The sequence below is a fragment of the Penicillium rubens genome, assembly GCF_028828025.1.
Source record: "Penicillium rubens strain IBT 27055 chromosome Unknown utg000003l_segment0_segment0, whole genome shotgun sequence".
Taxonomy (NCBI): domain Eukaryota; kingdom Fungi; phylum Ascomycota; class Eurotiomycetes; order Eurotiales; family Aspergillaceae; genus Penicillium; species Penicillium rubens.
In genome coordinates this window covers 4,346,303-4,369,195 of record NW_026890601.1, presented here as the reverse complement: position 1 = coordinate 4,369,195, position 22,893 = coordinate 4,346,303, and the positions used below count along the sequence as shown (strand labels likewise).

The 22,893-nt window shown below is 39.9% G+C and overlaps 4 protein-coding genes across 4 annotated transcripts; 1 reads left to right on the top strand and 3 right to left on the bottom strand.

Annotated features, from left to right (window-relative positions):
- Positions 1 to 5,818: 5,818 nt before the first annotated feature.
- Positions 5,819 to 6,109, bottom strand: N7525_007872 (uncharacterized protein; the record flags this gene model as incomplete). Its single annotated transcript, XM_061214235.1, has 2 exons — positions 5,819 to 5,923; positions 5,954 to 6,109. Coding segments are annotated over 2 exons (261 nt in total), but the record flags the coding sequence as incomplete, so codon positions are not given.
- Positions 6,110 to 17,453: 11,344 nt separating this feature from the next.
- N7525_007871 (uncharacterized protein) lies at positions 17,454 to 18,835 on the bottom strand (the record flags this gene model as incomplete). The annotated part of the gene is made up of 2 exons (XM_002568285.1): positions 17,454 to 18,750; positions 18,801 to 18,835. The coding sequence occupies 2 exons, from the start codon at positions 18,833 to 18,835 to the stop codon at positions 17,454 to 17,456; spliced, it is 1,332 nt and encodes a 443-aa protein (XP_002568331.1).
- An 897-nt stretch (positions 18,836 to 19,732) lies between these two features.
- Positions 19,733 to 21,478, bottom strand: N7525_007870 (putative metalloreductase Fre8; the record flags this gene model as incomplete). The annotated part of the gene is made up of 2 exons (XM_061214234.1): positions 19,733 to 21,045; positions 21,103 to 21,478. The coding sequence occupies 2 exons, from the start codon at positions 21,476 to 21,478 to the stop codon at positions 19,733 to 19,735; spliced, it is 1,689 nt and encodes a 562-aa protein (XP_061068665.1).
- Positions 21,479 to 22,321: 843 nt separating this feature from the next.
- N7525_007869 (ketopantoate reductase PanE/ApbA C terminal-domain-containing protein) lies at positions 22,322 to 22,657 on the top strand (the record flags this gene model as incomplete). Its single annotated transcript, XM_061214233.1, has 1 exon — positions 22,322 to 22,657. The coding sequence occupies one exon, from the start codon at positions 22,322 to 22,324 to the stop codon at positions 22,655 to 22,657; it is 336 nt and encodes a 111-aa protein (XP_061068664.1).
- Between the last annotated feature and the right edge of the window lie 236 nt (positions 22,658 to 22,893).

Genomic DNA, 22,893 nt, shown 5'->3' with positions numbered 1-22,893 from the left:
ACGAAGGGTTCTCAGCACTCAGCAGGGATTTCATATGTTTTACACTTGTGGTACGGCCATCTAGGTCAGACAAAGGTTCCCAGATGCGCTATAGGAGGCGGAGTTAGACATTGAAAATCATTAAGGCATCTTACTTACTACTTCATTCAAGATAACAGAACCGTCGACTCCGGTTGCAATATAGAACTTCCAGTCCTCCTCGACAGCGGTGCAACCAACAAGAGGCAAGTATTTCACACTCCTACGCTGTGCAAAAGCCCACATCAAGAGTCCTGTCATCCAAACCCCAATCTGGACTTGCGCTTTTATCAAAATTTCCACCCCGAACACGTTTCCCGGTGTGGGGATGGGTCATATGGTTGAAATATTTCCCTGGGGTATGGAGCCCTGCCTTTTCACACTCATCTTCTCCAGCGTCTAGGGAAAGCCAACAACCAAGTCAATTTTCCGGTTTTATGTACATAGGGTTCATTAAGTATTTACCCACACCCTGTTTTCCCACTAAAACTGACCAACTTTGAACGCTATTCTCTCAATAAATTTATATTGTAACATTTTTTTATTCTTTTTTATTTTTATTTATCGTTTCAAACCTAAGGTAATATATTATAGATTATATCAGTAAGTATTTCTGATAGAAAGTAGTTAATTTTCAAAGTTTAACAAAAGATTCTAATCGCGAGTTTAGTATGGGAGCCACTGTATAATAGAGATAGATTCATCTTGACATTTAACCGGCCCCACAATTTTTTTACAAAAAATACGGACCCTCGTAAGCGAGGGTCTGCCACCCAGATGCAATGGATCACCTATTTACAACGTTTTTCCTACTTTTTACTTTAGCATCGATTTACTACACCACCACGTAGTAAATTAATTAATTTAAAAACTGATATAGATGAATTGATCAATTTACTACTAGTATACAAAAGCTCTATTTTCCACTGCGTTTTTTGGCCCTTCTATGCTTCCTGATTTCGATTAGCACCTTCCTCCACTTCCGCTTCGTTTTTTCTTTATCAGCTTCCTCGCTGAGTTTATGGTGAGACTACAACTAGTAGGCTCGGAGAAGCAGAAGGGAGAGAGTTGTATTGGAGAAGGAGGAAGCGAGCTCCCACTACAACTATCTATATGCTACCAGAGGGTGAGGGCCTAGACCCACATGTGTGGTCTCACCATAACACACCCCCGTAGGGCCCAACCCGAAAGCAAAGCAGAAACCATGACCCCATTACGGCTGTCATAGTAAAAACTGCGTATTTTTATCAATTTTTGATGCTTCTTTCCATCTGTTTTTGTCCTTTTTCATATCTTTTTCCAATGTAGGTTTTAATGTATGCAAACCTCAATTTCCATCGCTATACATCATGACTTTCCTCATCTTTTCAAAGCGCTCTCTTCCTAGCGGTTTTGTTAGCGTGTCAGCGACATTTTCCTCGCTTAGGATCAGTATAAAGGAGGCAATTCCAGATCTGACTACATAACGCACGAAGTGATACCGCGCATCGAGCCATTTCGTAGCTTTAGCGTAATTATCCTTTTTCATGATAGTAAAGGCGTTATCGCTATCGGTGTAAATTGTGATAGGCAGGTCTTCTTCTTATCGGATTCCCATTTAAACTATCACCTTATAAAGCCACATTCCTTCCCGTATAGCTCCGTCTATTACGACATATTCTACTAACGTGCTACTTCTAGCGACAATTTCCTCTTTTCGGGAATTCCAGCTTATTAGTGATCTAGCATAAAAAAAGATATAGGCCTCGGTGCTCTTCCCATCTTCACAATCTTAGTAAGAAATATCCACATAGCCAATAAGGTCATTTTTAACCAATCCGCTATCTCCATTTACACTATTTCCATTTACGCTCCCATTTCTACCAAGTAGGATTCCGAGGTTCTTCGTCCCTTTTAGATACCGAATAAGCTACTTTAGGGTGTCAATATCTTCTTATCTAGGTGTAGAGACTCGTCGTTATAGCTTATTAACCGCTACTACAATATTAGGTCTCGACTTATCGGCCAGCTATCCTAGCTTACTAATATCCTCTATATACGCTAAAGCTTCTTCTTTTAAGACAGATGGTTTGTTATATACCTATAATGCCATATTATCATCGTCGTTCTATTCCCTTTAGATATCTTTATCGTTCTATCCCCGAACGTCTTTATCCTTTAGATCCCTTATGATATCTAGGCATTTGTACCCTATTTTCATCGGCAGATAGATATAGGATATATCCTACAATCCAGATTTAACGACCACTTCTTTAGTGTATATAGCCTGGTTTAGAAAGATAGTACCGGTCTCGGTGCGGGACAAACTGCTTCCTAGGAATCTAGCTAGCTTTCTAAGGTCTTTATAGCGAAATAGGATTATGGTCTTAAACCAATCAATCTCTACTACTTTAAAAGCAGCTATCAAGGTATCATCCACGTATAGTAGGATCCAGATCTGCTTTTCTCTATAGATCCAGATATAGGGTTTATCTAGGAGAGGTTAAAAACCCATTTTTCTTAGTACATTTACTAGTGTTTCGTACTATAGATAACCTACCTACCGGAGTCCGTACAAAGCTTAAAGAAGAAGATATACTTTATCCTTATTTAGTATCTCTCCTTTTAGACCTTTAGTTTCAAAGCCAGTTAGTTATTTCATAAATATCACCCTATCATCTATTATAGTATTAAGATAAGCTACCGTATAATCCACCTATTCGATAATCATCTTATTAACAGCTACCATACTTAGAAAGAGTCTTATAGTCTCTCCGCGTACAATAGGGGCATAGCTTTCATCAAAATCATATCCCAGACGCTAACGATTTCCGTAGATCACCTAATAAGCTCGAAATTCCTACACCTCGTTATCTTTATTAATTTTCAAATCGAAGACCCATTTCCTAGGTAAAACTATCGATCCTAGTGGAGGTTTTAAGACAATCTTATATACTTTTATATCTTAAAGCTTTCCCAATTATATAGTTATTACTTCATACTATTTATCTTTAAAATCTAACTTCATAGCTTCAGCGTACGTGCGAGGAATTTTGACTTTCTATACTTTAAGAGTGCCCTCTACATTCGTAGAAGCTAGGGTAGAACCCTAATCAGGGCCTACTTCCGTCGATAACATAGCAAATCCAATACTAAAGGGTGATCCGCGCTAGTAGTCCTATAGCATCAATCCTTCGCTTATCACGGTTTCTTCCACCACATATTGTGCTCCTCCGCTATTATCCCGCTCTCCGTATTTCTTCTATCTAATATCTATATATCTCTCTAGTGACTATCCTTTATTAGATCTCTATGATCTCTATAGACTCGATGGATTAGTAGGGTTCGGTGGGACAGAAGTACTCGGTGCGGTAGGACTCGTTTAGACAGGAGGACTTGATTAGATAGGAGGTCTCGGTAGGAAAGGGGTAGAATATAATCTCTCTAGTGGATTTAAGCGAGCTAGATTTAGTGTATACTATTCAACTACTTGTCTTATAAGTTGAATTTGCTACTATTAGTAAGCTTATTACTGCTATTAGTAAACTTACTACTACTATTAGTAAGCTAGAGATAGGGTTAGAGAAGATATCACTTCCTATCTTATTAGTGCAGGTTCTAGCAGAAGCGGGTAATTCACTAGGTAGTATATATACTACTATATAGACTACGGAGGAGAGAACTACTAAATCTAGCGATCTAGGGTCTCTCTCCTATCTCTCAAAGCTTACACCCTATTTTCTAGTGTATCCTATATAGTTTCTATATTATAGAATATCTCTACATTATCACTATTAAACGAAGCTTCCTCTTCCATAAACCGGTGCTCTTCCCCTAAGCTAACATACTATCCGGTATCTATTAAACCGAGGTCTTTAGCTACCTATCTAGCTATTTTAAACAGAGCTTTTCCTAGTTTAAACTATGTTTTCTAGTTCTTAATATCATCACTAGCGGTTTCACCGATTTAAAAATCAGTAGCACTATCGTATATTTTCGGCGCCTTTAGCTCCTAGAAGATAACGTCTCTATAAACTATCACCTTTTTAGTCTTAGGGTTATAGATCCGAAAGCAATATCTATTATCACCCTTATAGCCTATAAGAAAACCAATCTATATATAAGGGTCCATTTTTATACCCTATACTCTAGTTTCTTTTGCCTAGTAAACGTATACTTTCGAGTACTATACTCGAAGGAATAACAGATTGGTAGTGGTTTTATCTCCGCGGAGTCCTATAGCTTTCCTCTATATAAGAATTAGAGCTTCTTTCTTACCTAAGCGAGCTAAGCGGTTGATAACGTACGTAGTAGTATAGCATGCTTCCGTCTATAGTTCTTTTAGTGCACCCCCGTTAATATATATGGTTCTAGCTATCTATATCACATAGTGACCGCTAAATTCGGCGACACCGTTTTATTCGTATATATAGGCTAACGAAGGACTAACAGTTAGGTTTTTCTCTTTTACCCACTTCTAAAAGTGTAAAAACTCAGTCCTATTGTCAAATCTCCACTCTATTAGGTAGTATCTAGTATGGTTCTTAAATATTTCAGCCTATAAGATTAGTGTAGGTGATACTTCACCCTTCTTTACAATATAGATCGTTATACGAAAACGAGAAGCATTATTAGTGATGATTATTATATACTCACGGTCTTACTTTCCTATCTTGCTTAGTCCTTTTGGTTTATATAGGTGTAGATTAATATACACTAGCTAGCCAACTTTAGTTGCTCTAGCTTATTTCTCTCGGGAGACTATCTTCTTAGATTTTGCTTTATGATATGGTTCACAATCAAAGCATTCCTTTATATCAACGTCTTCTCCCAATTTGTCTTTATTAATCCTTCCTTTATAGCTTCCTATATGACTAAGACGTCGGTGTATAAGTTCCGCTAAGATCAATACGTAGGAAATAGCTCTATTTACCTGCTATTAGGGTCCGAACTACTAGTTCTAGACCGAGGTCTAGTGTGTAAGAGCTTGATTTATTATCTGATTCTTATAGATAACTAGGTTTAGTTTATCTACAAGCTCAATAAATAGGACGTTTATACTAACGAAGGTGTATCCTATCTTAGCCCTATTTTCATCCCGAATTATTATATCATCTAGGTTCCATCTAATACCTTTTTGCTAGCGGATTGCTAGTAAGCTAAGCAAATTGAACCTATTTCCTAGTTTATACAGACATTGCACCTATAGTTCGTATCTAGATCTATCTAGTCTCCTGATTAGTAGGATAATATCACCGGCGCCCTCTACTTTAGCTCTTTGGCTAGCGCTAGAGTCCTATCCTAGACCTTCATCTGATCTATATACTTTATAGGAGATAAACAAATCCCTATTTAAACAGATATACTATAAGGATCCTGAATCTAGCACCCAATCAACTCCTATACGAAGCTAGCGGGATAGTATAAAGACCGCTAATCTAGCTAGACCTATCTCCCTATAGAAGATATCTTATTAGATTGAATCAGTCCCTTAGTCTGAAACCGGTCGTTTATATTGAATTAGGTCTATCTCCGTCTCTACAATTGCTATACCACTAAAGTCATACTCCCTAGCTAGTTCTAATAACATTGCTAACGAAGCTACGGCGTCAAAATTGGCTTACCGTGTTTTCTCCGTTGGTTTACTAGCAAGCTACTAGTCTTTATTCTTATTAAAGATCTTATTATTATAGAATTTCTAATACTAAAGACCTGGTTTTAGCTTCTAGTTTAGTAGTCGATTCTCACAGTCTAGATGATAGCAGATTTTAGTATTATAACCCTACGTACTATAGTAAGAATAGGCGCCATTAGCTATACGCTAGGTTTTGTGGTTTTTCCATTCTTCGATATACTTCTTAGCGTATTTACCTGGCGGCGGTGCATTTATAAGCTTATCTTTCTTTCTATCTAATAACGGTGCTAGCTAGCGAGAAGCTTTTAGAGCTTTTATTACACTAGCTCCTATTCCTCCGTTAACCCCTAGCGCTTTGGCCTTATTATTTATCTTAGTACAGATCTTAAGATAGTCTATTATAGAAATCTCTATTACTAGGTCCTTGATATTCTTTATCTTATTAGTCTTGATCTCGATGGCGTTTTTTATCTCCGTGACTTACTTTAGTTCCGATATTATAATAACAAGCGCTATATACGGATAAAGCTTTACTTTTAAATCATTTATAGCTTTAAACCGCTACTTCACTCCGTCGATAAACTATTATAGTGGTAAACTCGGTTCGCTATATCCTAAATAGCTTTATTATCGCTATACTTAGAGTAGTGTAACCTTCCCCCCGTATATATAGTTTCAACTAATATATAAAGTCATTTACTAGTTCAATTCTCTCTCTAGAGTTAGTAAGGTTATTAGCAATATCCGGGTCGATACACTACATTAGCTATCCTACTACCTAGATTAAAAGTGTAACCTAGTCTTCGGCATTCTCTATATCTGTATCCGGTCTCTCGATATTCTTATCAATCAGCCTATAAAGGTGATATCCTCGGAGAATTTTATACACTCCGTTATACCAGTTATCGAAATCTTCTTTATTTTTTAACGGTGGTTCAAGCTTATATAGCACAAAACTACCAATTTTAGGAAGCTTATCTGCCTATATTCTATTCGTCCTAACTATATCTAGATAGGTATACTAGTCTTTAGACTTTATTACACCTCTACTAATAGTAGGGGTCGCATTATTATTGCCCGCACTAATAGCGGCGTTATTATCGTTGTCTACGTCCTCTATCCTTCCCGGATCTCTTAACGCTAGTGTTCACCGACGTGAATTATCGATTCAATAGTTATAAATGATGTCTTCGACCTAATTAGTCGAATCAGAATGTATAGAAAGTCGAACTAGGATACCGTCCGACGAATCAAAAGGTATAAAAAGATGAAAAGTGGTTCTAAACTAGGCCGAAAACGGCTGTTTTTATAGGGTGAAAACTCTGATTTGCAGGTTATGTGGGTCGATCCACCCTACTATACGCCTATCCGCGACTCTCTCTACACGGAATAGGTGAATTTTTAGATGAAAATTAGATCGTTACAATCTGCTCTTCTTATTAATGAAAGGTAATGAAAGCTCTGGGAAAGAGAAAGGGTCATAACCTGGTGAGACTACAACTAGTAGGCTCGGAGAAGCAGAAGGGAGAGAGTTGTATTGGAGAAGGAGGAAGCGAGCTCCCACTACAACTATCTATATGCTACCAGAGGGTGAGGGCCTAGACCCACATGTGTGGTCTCACCACAACAGTTTATACTCTTTTCGCTTCATTTTTTTTATCTGATCGGAATTGATAATACCGGTGATCCGTGTATGCCGACGAGAATTATTATACCGGGCGTGGCGCGCCCCTATGATAGCTTATGTACGGTCGAATTCTTGCTATAGATGGTATGCCAAAGTAGCCTACTCTTTAGCACCTTTTGCTAGCTTTGCTAACCCCTCTTTAAAACGCTGAGTTATAGGGTCGTATTAATTAAGCCGTAAGCTTATTTTTCTGATTTTTTTAGCGGTTTTTGGTGTGCTAAACTCGGTTTTTTGTGACGCTATAGATAGTGTATTTGGCCGGGAGATATTATCATCAACATTATTATAATAGGGGTTATAGGAATCCAATTTATCCGTAATAAGCTTGGAATTGATAGGCTAGAGACCTATCAATTTAAATCTAAGCTTAATAGTATACGGTTTGAAGGTTTTCCGACGAATTTCCCCTATTGAATATAGGAATTCATCCTTTAAGAATTTGCGGTATCCAGTTATAGTAGCAGCCTCTACCGCTTCACTATACTAGTGTTTATACACGCTAAACACACCGATATCGAGAGGTTATAGTATATAACTAGTATAGGATAGTAAGAAAAACAATATAATATTATTTTTCTCACAAAATTAGACGAATTCACGTGTTATATGACTTCCAAACCGGTTATATAAAACCAGTCTTTTCGCACCCAATATACGGCTAATAGTCTATTTATAAAAAAGCTGGATCTATTGGAACGCTAAAGTGTCATTGATATAGCCAGTGTCTGTAATAGCGAGGTATTTATCTTCCTAGATAATATCAAACTAGCGTAGTAAAGCTTGCTTTGCGCTTAGGATAATAAGCGGGGGATATACAAAACTATCTACAGAAATAGCTTCTAAAACGGTAACAGATTCACGGTTTATAACAGATCCGTTAAAAAGCTTCTTTTTCGTATATCTAGTAATGATAAATTGATCCTTTCTAACACCAATTTGGAAGCCAGTTTCGTCAAAATTGTAGATGTCTTACTAGCAAATCCCGTGCTCAGCTATCACCCTTTCGTAGTCTTTAAACCACCTTTGTATAACGGATTTATCCAGAGCAGATACTCTCTCGACGTCGAGAGCTTTCCTACGTCGTATATAGTACTCTAGATGCCGTTTTAGAAACCGTTTTAGCTAGTAAGCGCCGATTTGTGGAGGGTTTTCTAGCGGGTCTATATTACTAGCACGGAAGTCTTCTTCTAGAATTGAATCCGCAGCTACAGCAATTTGGCGCCGGTTTATCGAGGCTCCGACCGTGTCAAAGTAATCAATATATTCACATAAAGCTCCCTCTTATATAGTAGTAAGCTTCCTACCATTAGGTTGTCGTTGAAAAAGTGATTTTCCACCTTGCCATCGCCGGCGTAGTCGATGCATTAGGACCGCGAATGTAAAGGATAAAGGTCCTTTCAATCATGAAACAGGGAATGACAGGATGTGCGCAGCATGTATCGTAATCAATGCGTGCGGGGTTCGCCAGGTGATCGACCCTGCTTCTTAGCGCACTAGGATTTTCTTTTAATCCTAGGGCCCCCGGGGCCCCCCTGATTTAGGACAAGAGTTAGTCTTATCATATAGAGATAATACACTTTCATTCCTCTCCCCGCCATTCGTATCTTACCCGGTTAATAGGCCTTACACCTAATAACTGTATATCTTTACAATTCTAACTCTTCTTCTTTAACTACCTAAGATATAATAGCTCCCCCGGTTACCTATAGCGGCTCACGAAATAACACCGAAGCGCCCGAGTATCTAAGTCGGATCGGTAGCGAATCACTAACGTCTACCCTAGGCGAGGAACTAAGGGAGACCTAAACCTAAAGAAACTCGCCCGAGCTAAATAACGAACCACTCGAGGAAAACCACCGGTTCGTTAACGAGATAATCCGAAGACTCGAGCTTTAGGCTACAGAGTACGAAGCAAAAGCGGCTTTATAATAACGAATCCTTATAGCTAAAAAATTAGTTACGGAAAATAAGAAAAAGCTCTAGGAACTAGTAGGACCGTCGAAACGACCTCGAAACGATCGCGGTTCCTCTATAGAGAGCGAGTAAAGCTAGAAGGGAGAGATTAAGCGGGATATCGGTAAGTTCGAAGAGAACTTTAGTATTAAGTAGAGAGAAGACTAGTTAAACGACCTTAATACACTCTTTAGAGGAGCCCCGAAGAAGTATATCTCGGGAGCCTAAAAAGTCCTCGTAGCCACTAACTTCCTCTACACCGTATATAAAGGTAAGTAGACGATTTATAAACGAAAGCACCCCGAAGACGTATCGAACTAGGAGGCCTTCCGAGAATAGACGAAAATATTACTTCGAAATTTATATAATATTATCACCGATATCCTTATCTTATTCTAAGAGGCGATAATAAGGCCTCACTAAGACCCTCGGAATTTCGAAAACTACCTCGAATCGCTAGAGAATCACTTACCGAAATAGACCGAAGAGTAAAAAGCCTAGACGCTTTTTATAAAGCTATAGAAACCCCTCCGAGATATTATAATCACAAATAGTAATAGATCACTTCCTATAAACCGAGACGAGATATTAAAATTAGTATCTATCCTTTACTATATCTACTTCGTATATTAGAAAAAGAAAGACCACTTACCCTAATAATACGATAAGCGTAAATAGGGAAACTATTATAGTTCGACACCGAATCACCCCCGCACTAAAATATTAAAGGGTCGTAGAAGAGGATAGCCTTATAGAAGAAGCTAATTTAGAGGTAGAGCTAGAGGACGGGGATCCGATAGAAGATCACGAAATTCGATAAACCCTAATATAAACTCCTAGACTACTAAGAAAGGAAACGGTACCGTTTTAATACTAGAAGGTGCCTATTTTATCTATTAAGATAAGAATCACTAGGTAAATAAGTGCCTATAGAGAGGAACCCTAATCTAAGTATTAAGAGTAAATCAAACTAGATAGTAGGGAAAAGTAGAGGAGCTAGATTAATTCCCGATACCCTAGCTTAATACCCGCTAATCGGGACTATAGTACGCCTTTATATACCGATCACCTTAGGAGACGGTCGCGAAACGTATATAAATCTAGATACTAACACGGAATATAATATAGTTAGTAAGAAATTTACTATTAAAAACAAATTACTAGCTATACCTTTCTTATCCCTAACGCTAAAAGGCGTCGCCCTAGATAGACTCCGCACCTATAGTGTATTCTAGATACTATTTATAATAAGAGATTCTCGAGGCACTAAAAAGATAGTGAAATAACCCTATATTAGTATCGATAGGGACTCGAGGCTAGAAGGAAGCCCTATCCTTTTATTAAGGACCTTTATTAATAAATTCGACGTTATCCTACGACCTAGTGTCGATAAATAGTGGTTCGGAGTTAAAGGGTTCGAACTTTAGAAACCTTATAAGTTTATAAAGCAATCTAAGAACGTAGCTATTATTTACGCCCTAATTAAGATACTAGAGGAGGTATAGCTACCTAACGAAGACACTAACGTACCGGCGAAGAATTAAGACCGAATCCCCCCTAAATTAGAGGAGTATCGAGACGTATTCGACTATAAAAAAGTAGATACACTACCGAGGATAAAAGCTTCTAACTATACTATCGAGCTCGAAGAAGGCAAAACTCTACCTTATAGTCCGATTTACCCCCTTTTATAAACGGAGCTTAAAGAACTATAGGCTTATCTTATAGATAATATTAAAAAGGGACGGATTAGACTATCGAAAAGTCTAGCGGGAGCGCTAATCCTATTTATCCCGAAGAAAGATAGAGGACTACGTTTATATATAGATTACTAGGGACTTAACTACGTTTCGGTTAAGAATCGCTACCCTCTATCTCTTATATTAGAAATCCTCGACCGACTTTCTAGGGTAAAATACTTTAGTAAAGTCGACGTTAAAGACGCTTACTACTAGATTCGACTATAAGAAGGTAACGAATAGAAAATAGCATTCCGAACCTAATATAGCTATTTTAAATATATAGTTATACTATTCGGACTATCTAATACGCCGGCCACTTTCTAAAGTTATATCTATATAGCGCTAGTAGGGCTAGTTAACGTTATTTATATAGTATATCTAGATAATATCCTAGTTTTCACTAAAGACCGCGAGTCCTATTCGATAGCGCTTCACTAGATTTTCGAAAGGCTATAGAAGGTAAAGCTATATATAAAGCCTTCGAAGTATATATTCTACTAGAAGGAGGTCGAATTCCTAGGGTTTATCGTAGATAGTTCGGGAGTGAAAATAGACTAGAGCTATATCCGCGTGATCTAGGAATAGTAAGAACTAAAGAGCTACTATAATATCTAAGTTTTTCTAGGATTTTATAATTTCTACTATCGATTTATTAAAGGATATTCCTAGATTTCCCTACCTTTTATATCTATAATAAAGGGGAGTAAAAATAGGAAAAAACCGGGTTAAGTGACACTAAATAAGACCGAATCGGTAGCGTTTCGGAACCTAAAAGGGGCTTTCTAGTCGGTGTCCCTATTACACTATTTCGACCTAGAGAAATATATTAGATTAGAAATAGATACGTTAAACTAAGAAATAGGAGGAGTACTTTCCTAACCTAATAAAGAAGGGCGTTAGTATCCTATCGCTTTCTAGTCCTAAAAGTTCTTAGGGCCCGAACTTAACTATACGACACCGGATTAGGAGCTATTCGCTATCGTTTATTCCTTCTAATATTAGAGACACTATCTAGATAATAGTAAGTATCCTATTAAGGTACTATTAGATTATACTAATCTATATATATTTATAATATAGTAAAAGCTTAATAGCCGATAGGCGCGTTAGTATATATTTCTTACGCCTTTTAACTTTATTATAAAGTATAGGCCCGGAAAGACAAACCCTATAGACGGGCTTTCTAGAATTCCTAACTCTAAGTAAGCAATCGTAGGAGAGGAATTAATAATCCTAATTTAAAACTAAATTGTAAACGATTAACCCCTAGACCTAAGAGAGGCCGAGAAAGAAACGGCTCTAACTATCTAAAGGATTTTAGAAGCTAAAGATCTAGATATAGATTATAAGTATAATTTAGATAAATATAACTTAGAATTCTAGTTTAGACTTAGTTAAGAGACTATATAGGGAGATCCTAGATCTAGTATAACTACTAAGATAGTAGTAAATCGCGCGAGTATAGAAATAGATAACTAGTCTAAATAGCGAGAACTATATAATAAATTAAATATTCTATTCGACGTTATAGATACTATAATAATAGTAATCTAGTCTATTAGTACAGATACTATAGATATTCTCGAATAAATAGGAAAACTCTAATCGGATAACCTAGAGATAAACCACTAAAAAGGTAATATATCGATCTTAAAACCTAGTAGTAAAGGCTAGTTAGTCGACGCCTTAGGATTACTATAGTACTAAGGACGTCTATATATACTAGGAAAGGAGGGTATCCGTATAAAATTAATACAATTATATCACGATAACCCTACTATAGGCCACTTTAGTAGAGTAAGAACCGAAGAACTCCTAAGGAGAGAATACCACTAGGTAAATCTATAGGCGGATATATAGAGATATATTAAATCCTATATAATATATTAAACCGCCTAAACGCTAAGGTATCGTCCTTTCGGTAAGCTCGAATCTCTACCGATTCTATCCTAGCCCTTTATTAAACTATTAATAGACTTTATTATAGGGTTACCTCAATCGATCTAGAAAGGAAGGATAGTAGATACTATTCTAGTGATTATAGACTATTTCTTAAAATAGTGCCTCTTCTTCCTAGTTTCGACAATAATAGATACTTTAGAATTAGCCGAGCTTTTCTATTATAATATCGAACTAAGGTTTAGCCTACTAAATAGTATTATATCTAACTAGGGATCCGTTTTTATAAACAGATTTTAGTCGAAACTATATTATATATCCTAGATAAAATTAAGATATTCGATAGCGTTTTACCCCTAGACCGATAGTTAAATAGAGAGGATAAATTAGACACTCGAACACTACCTTCGGTATTTTATTAATAAGTAATAGAAGATATAGCCTATACTCCTATATATAGCGGAATTTATATATAATAATAGAGTTAATATAACAATTAGAATTTCACCCTTCTAGGCCTTATTAGGCTATAATCCTAATTTCTAAATACGCGCCGAGGATAGTAGTATAGAGAGAGAGGCACTAGTAGTAGTATCGCGAATTAAGAAGCTTTAAGAGCTCCGCGAAAAGCTATAGGAAGTATAGCGAAAAGCCACTAAGATATAGGCGAATTATTATAATAAACGCCACTAAGAGATAATATTTAAAAAGAACGACCTTATAGCTCTCTCGATAAAAAACCTACGATTAAAAGAAGGTATAATAAAGAAGCTATCACTAAGATAGATAGGACCTTTTAGGATCCTTAAATATATTAGAAAGTAAGCGTATCGCCTACTACTCCCTAGCTAGTATATAGCGATTTATAATATATTTCCTATATCTTTACTATAACTATAGTATTAACGTAAGGATAAACCTAAGCAATTATCTTTACTAGAGCTAGTAGATAACAATAAAGAGGAAGTCGAGAAGATAAAGGATAATTAGCGGTTCGAAGACAAACTACACTATCTAGTAAAATAGTATAGCTAGCCCTTAGAATATAATTAATAGGTACCTAAGAGTATAATAGTAAATACACTAAAAGTTATCGTAAGATATAAAAGGTCCTAAAGAAAATAAAATTAATTAGAAGTAGCCGATTACACACTATATTAATAGCGAAGCGATATATATATAATCTTAAATCGACCCTATCTTACCCTATAGCTAACGGAGAGATATAAAAGAAATTCACTAAGTAAAATAAAAGAAATCTAGGTCTAAAACCTCTCCGAAACGATACCGATAAACTACCGCTATACCTATAGATCGAGAGGGAAACCCTCTAGGTATAACTTAAGGAAAGGACTAACTATAAGCCCTAGCTTAAAGGAGCCGACTAGGTCTTATATATCTTAGCGGAAGGTAACGACACTAGTATACTAAGACCTAGCCGACTCCTCCGCGATATATAGATAGAGGTAATAGGAACCCTCTATAGTAAGCTTAGCCTAGCTAGAAGCAAAATCGGTAAAAAGGTCGCTAGGGACCACTAAAGAAGAGCGAGAAGACACCTACCTAGTATATATATCCTTAGTTAACTATATAAATTAGTAATAATAAAACGACCCTAAATTATAAGCGAAACTCACCTAAGATAGCTTAGTACCGGTAAGCGAATACGTATAGCGATACGATTTAGTAAAGCTATTAAAGGACGCGACTAAGTGTTATACACTTACCGCGACGCTATTAATAAGGTCCTAAAGAAGAAGGAACTTAGACGCGCCTTCCTCGCTAGGGCTAAAACCTCCCTTAGTATTTAACTAAAATTATTCGGCCTAGGATAAATATATAAGTAACTCCACTTAGTTTCCTTCGATCCCCTTAGGGACCTAGGTAACGTTAGTCTAAAACGGTTATAAAACGGGATAGTAATATATATAATAATATACCGTTTTATAGGGCTTATAGAGACTATTATAATATTAACAATTTTTACTATTATATATAGTAGCGAAGTATTTCACTAAAAAGGGCTAAAGAGCTATAGGATCTCCTTCGCGCTAATCACGAATAGAGACGCGTAAGCAAGTAAAGCACTAGGTTCGGACCCGGAGAATAGGATTACGTAACTTATAAGGAGAATTAAGGACTAAAGGTATTGTGATAATCTTAATACGAAATATAACCGAAATAATACTATTATAAAGTAGATATAGAAGTGATAAGGTAATAGAAAGGAAGAGAAAGAAAGATAAAGAGCGGAGGATAAATAAGTCTAGTTATCTACGTGATAGGATAAATTATCCTAAAAAGGAAGCTACGATTAAGGATATGATTAAAGTAGACTCGCTCCTACTATTTCTATTAAACGGGCAAAAAACTTAGAGACACTACTAAATCGGTACCTTCCTACTATAGAAACTACTATATAACGGTTAAGTTAAGCTCTATTAAGTAATCCTCTATTAAAATAGGTATATCTTAACCTATCTAGAAGTTAATATAATTAGCAACTATATTAGCAAACTACCGTTTCGCTACCGTCTAACTTATATACCTAAGGTCTTCGGGATAAAGGCTAATAAGATAATATCGTCCCCTAGCCGCTATTAGCGCTTATAGATCTATATAGATAGTATCCGCCTAACGTTCGGTAATAATACGCGTATACTTTATACGCCTAGCCTTATAAAGGATTAGTAACGAATTATAAACGAAATAGGGTAGTAACTCACCTTCTAGACCTTCTTCGACCCTAAGAGACTATAAAAGGAATAATATACCCTAAGAGAACTATCTAAAGCGGAGGCTAAATCATAACTAGCCTCTAAGATATTAAGACGTAGTTCTTCGGGCTAGTCTATAAAGTCTATAAAGAAAAAGCTCACCTAATCTAAAATATATACTAGATCCCTTATATCTTATAATATCCTAATAGGAAACTACAATAAATTAGTACTATATTATAGCTAAATTATAAGGTCCTCACTATTTCGTAAATAGCGTTTTTACTATTATAATAGTTATAGAGGACCGAGATTCTCTTATTAAACTTATAGCAAGCTAGATTAAATAGTGTATCCGTATCTATCTCGTACGTGCTTAGTATATAATAGAAATAACCCAAATAGAAGAGGTAACGAGGCCGAATAATTTTATAAGCGATATTAGCAAGAGGAGCTATAGCTATAGTGCCGGATCACTACCGATACGAGAGAGACTTAGGGCGTTAGGGGAGATTTATATCTAGCCTAGATAAAGAAACCGTTCCCTTTAATAGCCTCGGGCTCACTATAGGAAGAGACACCTATATTAGAAAGGGTTTACCTAGATAAAGAAGAGCGGTCTCCTTTAACAGTCTCCGTCCAACCGTAGGTAGGGACACCTACGCTAGAGGAGGGGGAATAATTATAAAGGATAAAGGTCCTTTCAATCATAAAATAGGGAATAATAGGATATACGTAGCATATATCGTAATCAATACGTGCGGGGTTCGCTAGGTGATCGACCCTACTTCTTAGCGCACTGGGATTTTCTTTTAATCCTAGGGCCCCCGGGGGCCCCCTAATTTGGGACAAGAGTTAGTCTTGTCACATAGAGATAATACACTTTCATTCCTCTCCCCGCCATTCGTATCTTACCCGGTTGACAGGCCTTACACCTGATAACTGTATATCTTTACAGCGAATTCACGCGCAGTTTTCGTGATATTAGGTTTAGACTGATTAGAGAGAGACTTAATAGCTTTCTCTATCTCAATCTCTATTTCTCTGTTGGTTTTAGGCATGGTTGGTAGGGTGGTGCTGGTTCAAAGTGAAAATAGTAATTTGGATGAAAATGTTGTAAATGGATGATCCATTGTATCTGGGTGGCAGACCCTCGCTTGCGAGGGTCCGTATTTTTTGTAAAAAAATTGTGGGGCCGGTTACATTTCAATGAGTTACCACTCAATAGCCATGCATATTGGACCATTCGGAAAGAGATATTTTGTTCATCTAATAATAAATTTTAATTAAAAATTATCTAAAAAATTATCACAATATAAATTTATTGAGAGAATAGGGTCGAAATTTGGTCAGTTTTGGTGGGAAAACAGGGTGTGGGTAAATACTTATTGACATCTGTATCTCGGGCTGTATAGCGAGGTTGGTACTGGGGGCCAACGGACTCAGTTTGACTACCAAAAATGGGTAATGAGTACATATGTACCTAGGTAGGGACCCACGGGACATTTGTGCCACATATACATACACGCTCTAACATTCTAACGGTAGTTCTGCAATAGCGCCTCTAATACTCCGTAGTGGTAGTGCTACCTTATTGAAAATTGAATGCAATATGGTATGCTGCAAACTTGACCTTGATTTTTGTTGTGGACTCGTGAGAAGTGACAACAAAAGTTTAATGTTTGGAATACTGATTTCCCGGATTGACTATTGTTGGTGCAACCGCTGATGATGCGACGGGTCCATTGATCGTATGTACAAGGTACTATGTACTATGAATTACACAACCGAAATTGGCGTTTTGAGCATGCACATTTCGTTCCTCACGAGACAACTGCCAGTTTGCTTCGGACAGGCTTGTTCTCTTTCATCCCAGGCTCTGGGAACCCAGACACATGGACCCCCTTCCGGAAAAGAAGACAATGTGTCGAACCGCCAAAATGGAACATACCAATCTCATCACCCTTCTTCAATCTATCCCCCTCCTTGACAGTGATATCACAAGTCGAGACCTCTGCCATACCAACTCCAATGAATGCCACCAGCCCAATGGCTGGCTCATCCGCTTCAATGAAGATAAGCGCCCGCGTCGCAGTCGAAGTAATATATCCCTGTGAAGTAACCTGACCCGCCATATCAATATCCTTCTGCTCAGCCTTCGGGTTCCCGACGCCTTCAAACAGCGGCTCAGAATAATATGTGCCATCAACAACATAAGCCTTGACGACCCTCCCGCTAACGGGCGAATGCCAACGGTGGTAGCTCAACGCACTAAGGAATGCCTGGTAAACCGTGCCACCAACAAACTGCGACGCAAGAGGATCATGGCCCAGCATGTCAAGCACAGAGTAGGGCTGACTCTTAATCCAGAACTTGTCACGCGCACGGGCATGGTGCGTAATCCGATACGGCTGCGACTCGCACGCGTTAGCGATAACCTTCCCGTCATCCGGGTCTTCAACAGGCCGTATTCCCTCCTTGAGAGTGCGGGTAAAGAAATGATCCCACGACTTGTATCCGTGATTCGGCGCAGACGGGTCACAATCGAACATATCATGGAATTGCAAATCTGTCGCAGCCAGCACACCGATCTTCGCAACGGCTGTCAGATCCCGACGGCCGGTTTTACCGAACCACCCGTGGGCGGTGTCATTCAGCACCTCAGCGGAGGCGGGAGAGCGCAGGAACTCGCCCCATGCATTCAAGATCTTCTTAATCATCGCGTTGATGTCGGGATCTAGAAAGGCCGCATACCCGCTGGGCGTACCCATTGGCCAGTCGAGGACGGCGTTGATAGGTAACCCAACTAGACCGACGCGGTGGGCCTTGTCGGTCCAGGAAGGCGCGGTGGTGAGGAGATGGTTGATGACGTTTAGGAAATGGGAATAGTCGCGGATTTCAGGGTTGCCTGTTGGGTCGTGGCCGTATCGCTTGTTGCGTGGGACTTCGTTGAACATGGAACTCAAGAGCATGTATATGCGTGTGTTGGATTCGATGAGTTCTTTGAATTCCCTTAGGACTGGGTGGAGAGGCTGCTGCTCGCCGTCGTCGACTTTCTTGATTATGCCTCCGAGCCATTCCTTGTGGGCTGCATGGTCTGCTGGCATCCAGTGGCCGACCCTTTGGATTGTGAGTGACATGGGGTTTGTTGGGTTCGATTGATGTCTTACCTGTGAAGGTGGTGCTCTGGAGTACGTTGTGCCATTTTCGAAATTATTACGAAATTAACTTATGTCGAAAAGCTAGACTATGAGAATCCTCTAGGCGATGGTTGATCAGATATTTATACGGTGCTGTACAATGTCAAGTAAACATCCACATATGTTACATCAGTATGATGCTCTGGGGAGAACCAACTCACACATCGTTTCTAGATGTTTGGAAGAAGCCGCATACGGCTATATCTGATAGTCAATGAAGTCATGAAGTTGATGTTTGACAGCTCATACGGAGCTCACAAATTCCAGCTCCAGGATGGTGGACTTTCTGATGTCATGACACTCTGGGTGATCATGCAGATCTGAGAAAATGGTGTTTCCTTGGATAGGTGGTATTGAGGAAAATTGAAAAAAAAAAAAAAAAAAAGGAAGGGCTCTAAGTAAATAGGGAACAAAGCAAAAAGACAAAAAAAAAGAAAAAAAAGATAGACATAGCATGTCCTGGTTTCGATCCAGGGACCTGTTGATTGTTAGTTATAATGTTCGGAAGGAAACTGGTGAATCGGTGTAACGTACCTCCGGGTTATGAGCCCGGCGCTCGTTCCCCTGAGCTAACATGCTGATTGGTTGACTATCTAGTCCTTTAGATTAATGAATAGGATTGCAGGGCACTTTTACCGTTTCCAATCAATATCCCAATAATCAATGTATGAATCTTCTCATGTTATCCTTACCTTTGAGTCAGTTTAGGTCAGGCTCCAACTTTGAAGGTTACCAAAGGAACCTGCCGGGGTCCAAATTTATTGTTTGCATTGGAGAAGGCTGAAGTGGACTGTTGGCATCGCTATCGTTCACGCATTGTATACTAGAGTAAGATTAAGTTTAGTCTTTGCTATGCCACAACAATATAACGCGCATAGGAAGTTAGGATATCCTTAGGTAAACTATGATCCAAACATTTCTTGACGCCAGAATACAGAACGTCCCTTAGCCACCCATCTCCCCACATGGGCCCGGAGCTCACGCCCCATATCGTGTGGTCCACAGAAGAAGACCGCCACAGACTCCTCGCCATGATAGCTAAATGTTTGGTCCACGATTTCCCTGAGATTAGGCCGTCCCATGTGTGCCTTGGACCCTCCCACTAATCCATCCGATGTCTGCAATTCACCCATCTCCATCCCGTCAAAGAAGGAATTGCGGAAGGAATGCTCTAGGGAGCCATGTCCAGTCAAGTAAATTTGAACATTGGGATTGTCTGCAAATACCTGGTCTTCGAGCTCTGCAGCCCAAGCAACCTCTGCTGCGGATCTCAATGCCCATGTAAAGTTGAGACGTTTGTGACCCCCGACTTCGCCATCGAAGTGTTCACGCAACGCCCGGTAGACAGGTAGCACGAATGTCGCTCCTATTCCGCCAGCCACAAGGAGGATGCGATCGAACTTGCCGGTGACATCTGCGATGTCAACAGAAGTCCCGTATGGTCCTTCGATGTCAATTACAGGTAGGGCATTGAATCGGTCCGCATGGGTCAACAGCATTTGTGTCGTGGGACCCCGACGGGTTCGCAAAAGTAGTATGACCTCGCCTACGGACACGTTGGCCACTGTGAACGGGTTCGACAGCAAACGGTTCGCACCGCTGCATCCGCTCCCAGTGGAAACGCACATATAGACGTGTTGGCCGGGCTTAGCTTGGAAGCGAGATACTTTGGACGCTGGAATATGGATCTGAACTTTCAGCAAGTCCGTAGCGGGGATCTGAGTTACGGTTACCGACTCAGTGATGGTGTCAACTCGTCGGAGGATCCGATCGCCAACGAACAGTGCCAGAGTCTCAATCACATACAGCCGGAGGTGACTGGTATGAAAGAAGAGTATGGGCAATACCACCAGTCCGATCGCTAGGTGGCAGAAGTAAAAGGCTCGGAAGCTCCATTGTCGGCATTTCTCGATGCTTGTGATTGTAAGCACGGACATCAAGGCCAAGCATAATAGTCCGGTCATAGATGGGCGAGTCTGCAGGCGTTCGACGAGGATTCCCGTCTGAACAAAATAGTTGATATAAAATGCACCGTGAAGGCCAATTAGGATCATGATGATTCTGCCACATATTTGATGCCAGTGGATGAGCTGTTCGTGAGACGTGCCAAAGATGACTGCCAGCGGAGAATAGCGATTCCGCATAGACAACATATAATGAATAGGAAGTTGGGCTGCAGCAATACTCCCGAAGCGTTTGGTGACATGAAAATAGTCTGAGAACTCGTCAAATTGGGCACCCAACAGACCAAGTCATGGAAACAATTGCTCACCATCACCGGTCCGATTGACACAGAGAAACAGCAGCCAGCAAGCCCAGGCGACTGCAGCGATCCAGCGTCCTCTTAACCCCAGATTCGGGGAAATTTCACCATTTAACCACCATATAGTAGACCTCCATCGCCTGGCAGCTGTCCGAGACCAACCCCTGGCTGATTCTAGGCCGACCGGCGACTGCCCAAGAGCAGTGTACGCGACATGGGCTCTCCCTTTCTTACTCAAGAGCCATATGACGAGCCGGTAGACTTGATAACTCAAAATCGGGACCAGGATGGATAGTTGGGAATAGACTGCGTACTGGTCTAGCAGGCGTCGCCGGTGGTCTTTCTCATCGGAGCCGAGGCGGACAAAATGCCATGGCCAAAACATGATCCTCGTGTAGGCAATCCACACGTTGTATTCTTCGGCTGAAGAGGAACTTGCAAAAGCATAGCCCTTGTCCTCGGCGCTGTTGAGAAGACCCCTTGGCACGGGTGACGCGGGGAAGCGGAAGCCTAATTCCCCTCCGATTCTGGGTGTCCGAATCTGCACCTCAATAATAGGAACAATGAAAACATACGACACTGGAAAATGAATGGGAATTCTGATTACAGTGAGCCAAAAACAAAAACAAAAACAAAAACAAAAACAAAAACAAAAACAAAAACAAAAACAAAAAGCAGTATCACCATCCCAGATAAATTTCACGTATCCAGATTCACCTCTCTGATTTCGCCTTCGCATTGCCCGAATCGTAATTATGAGCTACCTCTACGAGCCCCAAGTCACAAGTTCAGAATGGCAAAATGACCAGGTTGTACGCAGCGGTATGGACCGCGTGTTAGAGGATTAGACATGGGCTTCTTTGATCTTTCGCAGCCATTTCTGCTCTCTGGGGCTTTTACCGTCCCTTATCTCCCTGGCCTGGAATGATCGACGAGGTCAACGACCGCTTATTCCCCCGTCCTACCGAGCGCACGAATTATATGGTTGGCGTCATTTCGCATGGTGTAACGCTTCGCAAGTCGTTTGACATCAAACATACCCGATTTGCGGCGACATCTCTAGGTCTGTTGCCCCGATCGTCGTAAAAGACCACCGATACAAATACCACCAACTATCTGCTCAATCTATTCCCCTGTGAACTGGTCTCAACACCACTGTCTATACCTTTACCGAAGTACTCCAAATCCAAATCAAGAAGGTCGCCGTCAACGCATTCTGCAATCCATTATGCACCCTGAACGACGCCGAGAATGGGTTTCTGTTTTGATCCCTGACACTCGCCGTGCGATCTTAGTAGAGATCTCGAATGTGGCTTGCGCTCTTCCTGAGCTACATGTCGCGAATCCCAGCGAGCGATTTGCGGTCGATAAGCTCGAGGCGACAGTGAATACAATGATCGGAAAGACGTTTCACACCACTTGCTCCATGGCGTGGGGATTTGCCAGCCGGTCGAGAAACGGAAGTCAGGTTTATAATGTGAAAAGGGGGAAAGAGAATGGTATTGCGGCGCCTATCAATGAGGAGTTGGTAGAAAAGGTTGGGATGAGACTGAGTCTAAATTAAATCCCTCAGCCATATACGGAGTAACAGGTGTACGACATAGAGAAGAGATTCATCAGATGGTCCATACAAATGAGGCAGGTGGCAGGGCATAAAGTTTGCACAAAAGTTACCTTAGGCATGCGGCATGACGTGAGAACCCGAGTCCCGATCCGATAATGGAACGACCGGATCGAGCGGTAGACAACTAAACCAGTGGAGACAAGATGAATTTTACTGCGATTGCATTTTTCTCTCCC